This window comes from Gouania willdenowi, chromosome 6, assembly GCF_900634775.1.
Source record: "Gouania willdenowi chromosome 6, fGouWil2.1, whole genome shotgun sequence".
NCBI lineage: Eukaryota > Metazoa > Chordata > Actinopteri > Blenniiformes > Gobiesocidae > Gouania > Gouania willdenowi.
The window spans coordinates 5,060,072-5,071,631 of record NC_041049.1 but is presented as its reverse complement, the minus strand read 5'-3'; the positions used below and the strand labels follow the sequence as shown (position 1 = coordinate 5,071,631).

Here is an 11,560-nt window from a genome sequence, read left to right as displayed (position 1 = left end):
GAGGTGGAGGGCTGTACCTTCTGTGTCAATGAAATAGAAGATTTGGAGCATCTTTTATTTAATTGTATTTTTGGGAGGAATTGTGGAGCTGGCTGCGACTAAAGGGAATAAACTTCAATCAATCAATCAATCAATCAATCTTTTATTTGTATAGCGCCAAATCATAACCAATGGTATCTCAAGATACTTTACAGTAGAGCAGTCTTAAGGACGGACTCTTCATTTTATGGATACACACATATGCATATATACGTATATACACATACATATGTATCCCACACCCAACATGAATTCATCATGGCGGCAAGGAAAACCTTCTGTTAAGCAGCAGGAACCTTGTGTGGATTCCATTCCTATGATGAACGGCCATCCACGTTATGCTGTGTTGGGTGTGTGCAGAGGAAAGGGTGGAGACAGAGTTGTTGAGACTCTGTAACTCCACACTAAGGATCCCACGGACCTGCAAGACAAAAGCCAGAAGGAGTACAGGAGCAAACACACAAGGGAAGAAGCAGACATAGAGGGAGTGTTTGAGAGAGGAATGGGACCCTCTCCGGTCCCTCTCTAACCTAAATGACCTCTCTCTTAACGCCCTCTCCAACCTCTCTCCAACCGAGCATGCCAGACCCCCCCACCGGCAGTCTATGAACATTGCATATTAACTATGAGCTGGTTCCTAACTAAAAGCTTTACCAAAGAGGAATGTTTTGAGCCTAACCTTAAAGGTAGAGAGGGTGTCTGCTCCCCGAACCGTGGTTGGTAGATGGTTCCAGAGAAGTGGGGCCTGATAACTGAAAGCTCTTCCTCCTATACTACTTCTAGAGACAAATGGAACAACAAGTAGTCCAGCATTTTGAGAGCGTAGTGTTCTGGGGGGATTGTATGGCACTACAAGCTCAATGAGATAGACTGGTGCCTGTCCATTTAGGGCTTTATAAGTGAGAAGAAGAATCTTGAATTCTATTCTATATTTTATGGGAAGCCAATGCAGAGAGGCTAATACAGGAGTAATGTGATCTCTTCTCCTAGTTTTAGTCAGTACACGTGCTACAGCATTTTGAACCAGCTGAAGTGTCTTAAGCGATTTGCTCGGGCAGCCTGCTAAAAGAGAATTACAATAATCCAGTCTAGAGGTAACAAAAGCATGGACTAGCTTTTCGGCGTCGCCCTGAGACAGGATAGATCTGATTTTAGCAATGTTACGGAGATGAAAGAAGGCAGTTCTTGAAGTTTGTTTTATGTGAGAGTTGAAGGATAAATCCTGATCAAATAGAACCCCAAGATTTCTAACAGTTGTGCTTCGTGCCAGAGTAATGCCATCTAGGGCAGTTAGGCTAGCATAGGTTTCTCTAAGGTGTCGCGGGCCCAGTACAATGACCTCAGTCTTGTCTGAGTTAAGAAGAAGAAAATTTTGGTCCATCCAGGCCCTAATGTCCTTTAGACAGGCCTCAAGTTTAGATAGCTGATTTGTCTCACCTGGCTTCATTGATACATACAGTTGGGTATCATCAGCATAGCAGTGAAAGTTAACAGAGTATTTTCTCATAACATTACCAAGGGGGATCATATAGATACAGAAGAGGATTGGACCTAGCACAGAGCCCTGAGGAACCCCGTAGCTTACTTTAGTGTACACAGAAGACCTATTATTCACGTGTACAAACTGGTACCTATCAGATAGGTAGGACTTAAACCAGTTTAGGGCAGTCCCTGTGATTCCAAGTAATTTCTCTAATCTCTCTAGTAGAATATAGTGATCTATAGTGTCAAAAGCTGCACTAAGATCTAATAAAACCAGCACTGAGAGTCGTCCTTCATCTTAAGCCCAGAGTAGATCATTAGTTACTTTAACTAAAGCAGTCTCTGTGCTGTGTTGAGCTCTAAAACCTGACTGAAAGTCCTCGAACAGGTTGTTGTTTTGAAGGAAGTCACAGAGCTGAGCCGCCACAACATTCTCAAGAATCTTTGAAATAAAAGGAAGATTAGATATAGGCCTGTAGTTTGCTAAAGTGCTGAAATCAAGAGTAGGTTTTTTGAGAAGGGGTTTGATTACAGCTACTTTAAAGGACTGTGGCACGTAGCCTATTGATAGGGATATATTTATTGTCTCCAACAAAGATGGGCAGACCAGGGGAACAACTTCTTTAAACAGCTTAGTTGGGATCAGATCTGAAAGGCAGGTCGATGGTTTGGAGGATGAAATAATAGAGTTAAGTTCCTGAAGTCCTATATGTGTGAAACAGTTTAGGTTAGGCCTATTTACATTTAATGGTACAGCAGGCCCAGGTGAAGGCAGGGAGTGGCTAATTTTATCTCTAATTTTATGAATTTTATCGTTAAAAAATGTCATAAAGTCCTCACAGCTGAGGGCTAGAGGAATTTATGGGCTCAATAGAGCTCTGACTTTGTGTTAGTCTGGCTACAGTGCTGAAAAGGTACCTCGGATTATTTTAGTGAGGAGTAGTATGTAGATCGACTATGTCGTAAGGCTGTCATGTATTTACTATGGCTTTCTTGCCAGAGTATTCGTGACTCCTCTGTTTTATTGGAGCGCCACATTCTCTCTAATTTACGGGTTGTTTGTTTGAGTGTGTGAGTTTCAGAGCTAAACCACGGAGCTTTCCTCTGACGTTTAATAGTTTTTTCCCTCAATGGGGCAATTGAGTCCAAGGTGGATTTTAGTAGACTAGCAGAGCTATCGACAAGTAGATCCAGTTGAGAGGGGTTATAATTAATATCATAGTTATTTATTGGATGGTGCACTGAGTTTGAGGCAGCAGGAATGGCCTCTTTAAATTTAGCCACAGCACTATTGGACAGATTTCTACTCCTAACTATTTTATTGCACAGTGCGAGATCCTCTAGGATAATGTTAAAAGATATTAAAAAGTGATCTGATAGCAGAGGATTTTCAGGGTAGACTTTTAGTTCATTAATATCAAGGCCATATGTTAGAACAAGATCAAGAGTATGATTTAAACGATGAGTAGCTTCATTAATAGTTTGAAAAAAGCCAACTGAGTCTATTAGGGACATAAAGGCTGAGCTCAGGCTATCACTATCTTTGTCCACATGGATATTAAAATCTCCTACTATCAGTATTTTATCAGAACTGAGGACTAAGTTTGATATAAACTCAGAGAATTCTGATAGAAATTCAGAATAAGGGCTTGGAGGACGGTAAATTATCGCAAATAAGACTGGCTGGCAGGTTTTTGATTCGGTATGAGATAAATTTAGAACCAGGCTTTCAAAGGAAGTGTAACTGGCCTTTGGTTTAGGATAGATTAGGAGAGAGGAATGATAAATAGCTGCTACACCACCTCCACGGCCTATGTCTCGTGGCATATGAGTATTTAAATGACTGGGAGGAGTGGCTTCATTTAAACTAACATATTCATCTTGATACAGCCATGTTTCAGTTAAACAGAATAAATCTAAGTTATTTTCTGAGATAAGGTCATTTACTAGTAGAGATTTGGATCTCAGTGATCTAATATTTAAGAGAGCACATCTAATGGTTTTATGTTTTGGTGTTTCTAGATTTGAGATTTTAATTTTTTTCAGATTTTTATAATTGATAGCTCTTTTATTTGATTTTATGTTAAAATCATTGTGAATCAAACTTATCTCCACTAACGGTTGGTTGCATTAAATTTGGTTACTTTTCTAAAGATAAAAATATTGACTTTAATGTTAATAATTTAATATTGACAGCCAAATTCTCCATACATAAATGCCAATTTAAAAAAAAAAAACAAAAAAACATCCTAGTTTCTTATTTAGGAAAAACGATTTTATCCTGACCCTTGTACGCTTTTGTTGATACGTTGTTGGTGTTAATGGAAAATATGTGATACTATTTTATTTTACTTTCTTTTATTGTTAGTAGTATTTATTTTATTTAGTTTTTTCTCTTCCTCTTTTTGATAATGTATGTTCAACCTGTGAAGATGGCAAAAATAAATAAATAAATGAATAAAAAATAAAAATAAATAAATAAATAAATAAATAAATAAATAAATAAATAAATAAATAAATAAATAAAGTCTCTGGTAAGATGGCCGTTCTCGCAAAGTCTCGCGTTATTTGGATCACAGACGCCATTTTTTTTCTCCTCCCAGCCACCAGAGGATGCTAATGAGCCAGTCCGGAACTCAGCACCGGCGTCAGCGGCGTGACGGCAGCCGAAGAAGCTTGGAGAGACTGTCATGTCATGAGTGATTGTCGGTCAGCTGATGAGTTAGTGTCCGCTCTGTGAATGAATGCAGCGCTATGCGTCGCCTCGGAGAACCATGGTGCTGGTGAACTCGGTGCTGAAGCTGCTGCAGCGGCAGACCTACACCTGCCTGTCGCACCGCTACGGACTCTACCTCTGCTTCGGCGGCATCGTCCTCATGATCGTGTCCGCCTTCCAGTTTGGGGAGGTGAGTGTGTGTGTTTACCACCTCAGACCGTCACATTTCCGGATCGCTATAACGGCTCCGTCTCCAAGCAGCTGTCTACTCTCCAAGCCTTACCAGACTCCGTTTAAAAAACTGCAGTTTTAAGATTTATGCCACCTATTGTACACTAATAAACAATACACACATCCTAGAATTACTATGACTAAAAGGCAAGGCAAATTCAACTCAATGTGCTTTACATGATAAAACATTCAACAGCTTAAAATCAATAAGAACATTCAAAATCATCAGTAAAATTAATTAAAATCATCAACAAACACATTACATCAACAACATGACCAAAAATCTCCCTGTCAATCATACGCAGTAGAGAAAAAAAAGTGCCTTTAACTTTGATTTAAAAATGTTCACATGTGATGCTGACTAAACACAGCATCACCACTGTGAGCTCTGGGCTCCACTATCTGACCTGTGTCCATAGATCTGAGAGACCTGCTGGGTTCATACCTGACTAACATGTCACTGATGTATTCTGGACCAAACCCATTCACAGATTTATACACCAGCAGCAGAACTTTAAAGTATATTCTGAGGCTGACTGGGAGCCAGTGTAAAGACACTTTGTTCTGGTTCAGACCTGAGCTGCAGCGTTCTGAACCAGCTGTAGATGTTTGATGAAGACCATTACAATAGTCCAGTCTGCTGGAGATAAAAGCATGGACCAGTTTCTCCTGATCTTTCTGAGTCATTAAACCTTTCACTCTGGAGATGTTCTTTAGGTGGTAGAAGCTGTTTTTGTGATAGATTTGATCTGACTGCTGAATGTCAGATCTGAGTCAATCAGAACACCAAGGTTTTTGACTTGGTCTTTAGCTCCAGACTCAGATACTTGCTGACAGCAGCAAAAAAAAACAAACAAAAAAAAAAAAAAAAACACACACACAGCAACCATATAACTCCTGTAATTTTTTAAAGCTCGTTTGTCATGGTTTATACAGGTTCAAATATTAAATTATTTTTGTAAAAACAAATAAAAGCAAATGTTACAATATTGTGCCTAAATGTGTAACACATTTATTTACTACTTATTCATTTATTACCAGAACTACACAGAATATGTATGCATTGATTCAAGTGTTTGATTCTAATATGCAAACAAAAACATTAAAAAAAAAATTTAAAACGAAAAAAAAAAAATGGGGGCAAAACAATAACAAAAAGAAAACATCAAAACATAAATACATATTTAAAAAGGAGCAAGAAGAAGTATTCAGTCATAAACAGCTGCAACAGAACTGTATTACAGTACAGTATCAACAAATGCAAATAGTGGTACTACCAACATAACATATGTGGAACATGGAAGAAACAATGTTCTCACATAGTCAAGATTAAATGCAGAAATATAAAATGTACGTTAATGAATGGAGTAGTTGTACTTTTTTTTTTTTTGCCTTGTCTGCACATGCAATGCATGTTTTGTTAGTGCAATTAAATAAATGAATTTATTTTATTGCATAATTGTGACCATCACCAGCCCTTCCTGAGGAAGGGTAAGAAACACTTTATTAAAGGGAGGATTTAACAAGAGAAGGCAGTGTTACACCTAGGTGAGGGGGAAGGGGAACAGGGAAGAAGGAGTCAGGGTAGGACAATGGAAGGGTGCTTAAAGATGAGAGCGAAATGTGATGTTATAGTTGTGCATATTGTGCTTACTGTGTTGACAATTGTAGCGTGTGGAGAAATTGAAGTGGGTGACGATGCACCCAGCTTAAAAATAATGGCGGTGAAGGGCGTGAACACAAGGAAGGAGTGAGTGGTTATCCCTAAAACTGGTATTTGGGATCAACGTATCTAAGGTTAAGCCCAGTACGAGCTTAGGGGTGTCAAACTGGTTTTTTTTCAGGTTCCACAAATGACTCAGTTTATTTCCAAATGGGCTAGATTGGAAAAATGGTGCATCTTATCATCAATTTTATCACCTTTTATTGAAAATATTGAACATTCCTTGGTTGAAAACGAGTCACAAAGCTTTCTATTTACTTCAATTTCCGAGTGTTCCCCCAGTGTTGTATGCTAAGGTTTCACTGTGTGGTCCGTGCTCGTGTGCTGGTCACTGGTTAATGTGAGAACATGTGATGTCTGTGCAGGTGGTGGTGGAGTGGAGTCGGGACCAGTATCACGTCCTGTTCGACTCGTACAGGGACAATGTGGGCGGGAAGTCCTTCCAGAGCAGGTGAACCTCTGGATACACGTCACTTTGATGATTCATTACTCTGAGTTCTAGACTTTGGCCACATTTAGAGCTGAAAAATATTGTATTTCTTTACTGATGTGATGGAGAACTGCTTCTTCCTGGTATTTTATTTTGTTGTTTTCCTTTCTGCGTTCTGCATTAATGCAATAGATCTAAAAATCACATGGAAAACATGAAATCTGAGAGGAAAAAATTTGATATTTTACAGTGAACTTGGAAAGTCCAGATACGAAGCTGATATTGCAGCCTTGAGTATTTTTTGGTCTGTTACTCATACAGAGAACAATAGAAACAAACTGATCCATTTATTATTAACCAATGGTTACATACATTTTAACCATAAACATATATTTCACAATTTAATAAAATGAATGAAAATTAATTATGACATTCTAAAAAAGTACTTTAATAAATCTGATGAAAACAAAAATATGTTATATTGGAGATACATGTTTTTTGTTTTGTTTTTAAATAACATTTAAATAATCAAATTTTCTGACTTAAAATATGAAAATAAATGTTATATTTAATAAACTTTGACACAAACGTACTAAGAAATACAGAGTTTAGGATAAATGAAGACAAAGACTGGCAAGTTTACCTTTGATCCGAAAAGGGAAAAACTCAAGTGCATCTTACAATTGAAAATATGGAAATAGAAAAAGTTTTAAAACATTGATTAATTTGGTAATAGACCAGAAAGTCTGCTGGAAATTAAGGGTATAAGAAAAAATTTAATTAAGTGATATTTCTACATTTCACTGATCCAAAAAAATGTTCATATTGATTTTTTAATCGTGGTTTTTAATGGAATTTTTTTTTTTTTTTAAATTGCGCTAACATCTACATAGCACGTAAACGCCCGGTCACTAGGTGTCAGTGAATCACATCAGACCTTGTTAAACTACTTCATTCCTCAATGCATTTTAGCTGGAAGTTGATTACATTTTATTTAAATAAAAACAAACTGGGCACTTTTATAGATTTAAATATAGAATTTAACAACTTAACAGAATCAGAATCTGTTGTAGAAGCAGAAGTTAAACTTTTTAAAAAAATATAATTTGACAGTTTGATAGACATGCAGCTTGTTTTTGATATTTGTACAGTTAGTTACTATTTACTTGTTCTCACAAGCAAAAAGTGTAATTATTGATATTGCGATATATCGCAATTTATATTATCGGGTTGTGTAGTATCGGGATATATTGTATCGTGACATGCAAATTGTGTATCGTATCGTCTGATTCATGCCAATGCCCACCCCTAGTGGAAATCACACACAAAATATATACTGTATTCTGTATGTTCCAAGTTGGCAAATAATGGCATCATTTTAAAATAAGTGCTACACACTGTGCAGATGAAAGAAGCAGCTAAAATATGTTTATTCTAATGGTGGGAATCAATTAATTAAATTTAAAGTGAGTGTTTTGTTTGTGTGCAGGCTCTGTCTACCCATGCCCATCGATGTGGTTTACACGTGGGTGAACGGCACGGACACGGCGCTGCTGGCAGAGCTGAAGGCCGTTAAAGAGCAGCTGCAGCAGGAGCAGCGAGCGCTGAGGTGAGGGCACAACTGCTGACGATTTAGCTGATTTTAGCTCAAAAGTTCCTCGAAACATGAACTCTGCCTCCCGGCGTTCAACTGTTTCCTGAAACTGTGCTGCTGTAAGCCTGGAACACGTTAAAGTTTAGTCATGTAAACTGAATTGCCTCGAGTATAAAATGTAATACACAAATATATTTGCCTTGTCTTCCTTCCAATTTGATTGTCCTTGAAGGGAACGTCTGGGGAGGAATGTCAGTGAAACCACGGAAGTGCCAAATGATCGGTGAGTGATCTCTAGCTTTGATTATTTCTGCTACAAGCAGCAGATCTCAAACTCTGTGACAGAAAGAAATATCTACACAATGGATGTATAAAGGCATAAAATCCAATATCAAGCATAAACGTTCCCATGTGATGCTAAGGAACAGATTTGAGTCTGGAACTGCACTGATTTGCATCAGTAATCCCATTAGCAGCTCACTATTACAATATTATTTACATTAGTGAACAAACATCAAATACTGTTAGTTACGTAGCTCTAGTCACAATTCTTTCAGTCCAACCTACTCACCAAAGAGTCCACATGTGTTTGTTTTTTATAAAAGGGGCGGGACTAACCGTGCTTGTTTGTCTCCTTACCTAAAAAAACCCCCTAAAACTCCAGTTCTCTCGACTGTGCTCAGGTTGCAGGTGTACCTAATTAGTTAGTATGAATTCATGAATCCAGCGGACACTCAAGACAGAAAATGTTGACAGGCTGCTGTTTCTAACTGAAAACCTGTAGCTTAAGTCTGATGTTATTTACTTTTCTTTATACACTGTAATTGTTTTCAAGGAGTTGCACTCTGAGTCTGTAACAGTGTATTTATATAGTTAGCTCATAGTAAATTAAATACATCTTTTTAAGTGAATCTTACAGTATTTATTATTATTCTTGTTTAAAGCTTTTTTTGCACTTTAAACTGTTCATATGTTGCAGACAAAGGCAACATATACGGCCACATACGGCCCTTGGTCTAATTTTATGCGGCCCCTAAAGTAAACGTACAAAATGACAGAAAAATACACAAAACAAAAGCAAGAATACATAAAAAACAATACAAAGAATTACAATATTGTAGGAAAATACAGTAAAAGACAAGAAAAACAGAGAAAATACTCCAAAAACACACAAACTACTACAAAAATGAACAAAACTGCAATAGTAATACACAAAATTACACCAAATAACACAAAACAACAACAAAAATACACAAAATGACTCAAGATAATTGACAAAATTAAAGAAAATGAAAACAAAAGTACGCAAAAAGATAAGAACAATGCAAAAAATGACTCTGCAAACGCACACTACTAACAAACAAGCAAAACGACAACAGAAATTCACAAAAAAATACTGCAAAAACATTCAAAATGACTACACAAATACTCCAAAAAAAAATATTTTTTACAGGAAAAAAACACATAAGGACAACAGAAATGCACAAAATTAATTACTATAAAAACTTTTTGTTCTTTACTGTGTTAATGCTCAGATTGCTCATTATTCTAAATGCTGACATGAATGTTAATAATGTGGCCCTTCGATCAAAAAAACACATTTTTGTTGCCCCTGCTGTGTGGAAGTTGCCCACCTCTGATATATTGTTTGTTAAAAATAAAAATACAGATGTTTTTCTGAAGATGATGAGTAATTATGATTAATAATCGTGATCATTTTGGCCATAATTGTGCAGCGCTAGGTGGAGGAGACGTTATTCATTAGTTTCCATCTTTTTAGTCACACAGCTGCATGTTAAATGTCCTTAATGGGTTTTTTCATTGTAGTTTGTACAATTTTTTGACCTTTTTTCTGCAAAAAACTAAACAAAACCATGAATAAAGCCTTTAGTTGGTTCCTCAGTACATTTAAAACTGTTAACAAAGCGGTTCATGGATCTGTTTAAAATAAACAAATGAACAACATTCAGTGGATTTTTTTGGTGCAGGAGTTAATTTTCAGCGTGATGTTGCTTTCCAGAGAGAAGCCTGAATGCCTGCTGTCTCACTGCATCCTGGCCCCCATGTTGGCCTTGGATCCAGGCCTGGGGGTCAACATGACGATCGGTCAGCTGCCGGCGCTCTCCGCCTCCTTCTCGGCCGCCAAAGAGCTGCTGCACGTCAACAAACCCATCCACCCGCCCACCTCCGTCTCTCTGCTCATCTTCCACTCGCAGGCTGAAGGTAACGCTAACCTGTTTTTTTATTTATTCTCTTATTTCACCCTGAAAACTGTTTTTCCTCACCACGTCTGATATCCTTTTCTTCAGCACATCTTCATGTGTGTGACTGCACTGCTAACTTTTCCTTTTGACAAGCTGCGTTAACTAGGGATGTAACGATTAATCGTAAGGCAGTTAAAAATCGATTCATAGGTATCACGGTTGATATCGATTTTCTGAAAATTGAATCGCAGTACTTTTTTTAACCAGCAGAGGGCGCTATCCACAAGTGTAGGCGGCGGGCGGAGTCTGCTAATACTTTCTTTCTGGCCGCCATCTACTCTTAAACATGTTAATAAATGATTCATTACCCCTTTAACACCGAAAGAATATCTGTAATATTACTTGAATATCTGTAAAAGTCACGTTTTTCTATTAGCTCTGTCTGCTAGCATAGCTTCTCTTCTTCACTGCAAGATATCTGCATGCCAACTGACCACTGTGTTACCAGCGCCCTCTGCTGGTCCAAACAAATATGATGTAAATTTTTTTTTAAAAGTCCAATTGTTAAGGCACAAAATACATTTTCAGTTGCACTTTTAAAAAGAAAAAGAACTATTATGCAGTTTTGCATTGTTTATTATAGAACCAGAATTTAAATTAATAGGCTTGTTTTCATTTGTATTATTCCTTTGTTTATTTCATTCAAGGTTTATTTTTAGTTAAAATGCATTGTTTTCAATAGTTTATCAAGGAATTCTTTTGACAATGAAAAATAAAAGGAAAATAGTACCGTATTTTCTAGTTTTTTTCCCAAAAAAAAAATTTGTCTACAGTCCCATTTTGTAAAATAAATCGTGAGAGAATCGTATCGTGAATCCAGTATCGTGAATCGAATCGTATCGGGAGTTGAGTGAATCGTTACATCCCTAGCGTTAACACAATAGACCCAAAATCACACAAAAAGGATAAAATGTTTTTTTTTAAAAATGACTGCGAAAACTATAGTAAAGAACAAGTAATAGGAAATATAAATAGTAAATAAAACTTTGTAAAATAAATCATACACAGCTAGTATTTACTCAACAACACAGGCAATGTTAGCTCGTAGGTTAGCTACTAGTTGTTAGCATTGAGCTGCTTC

General features: G+C 37.1%; 1 protein-coding gene across 1 annotated transcript in view; it reads left to right on the top strand.

Moving 5' to 3' along the window:
• Positions 1–4,162: 4,162 nt before the first annotated feature.
• Positions 4,163–11,560, top strand: part of gnptab (N-acetylglucosamine-1-phosphate transferase subunits alpha and beta) — a 29,490-nt gene continuing 22,092 nt past the window's right edge. The window contains exons 1-5 of the mRNA XM_028451025.1: positions 4,163–4,427; positions 6,557–6,642; positions 8,111–8,230; positions 8,448–8,498; positions 10,236–10,438. Of these exons, the coding sequence (XP_028306826.1) occupies positions 4,266–4,427; positions 6,557–6,642; positions 8,111–8,230; positions 8,448–8,498; positions 10,236–10,438 (622 nt within the window). The 5' untranslated portion in view covers positions 4,163–4,265. The remainder of the gene's footprint in view (positions 4,428–6,556; positions 6,643–8,110; positions 8,231–8,447; positions 8,499–10,235; positions 10,439–11,560) is intronic.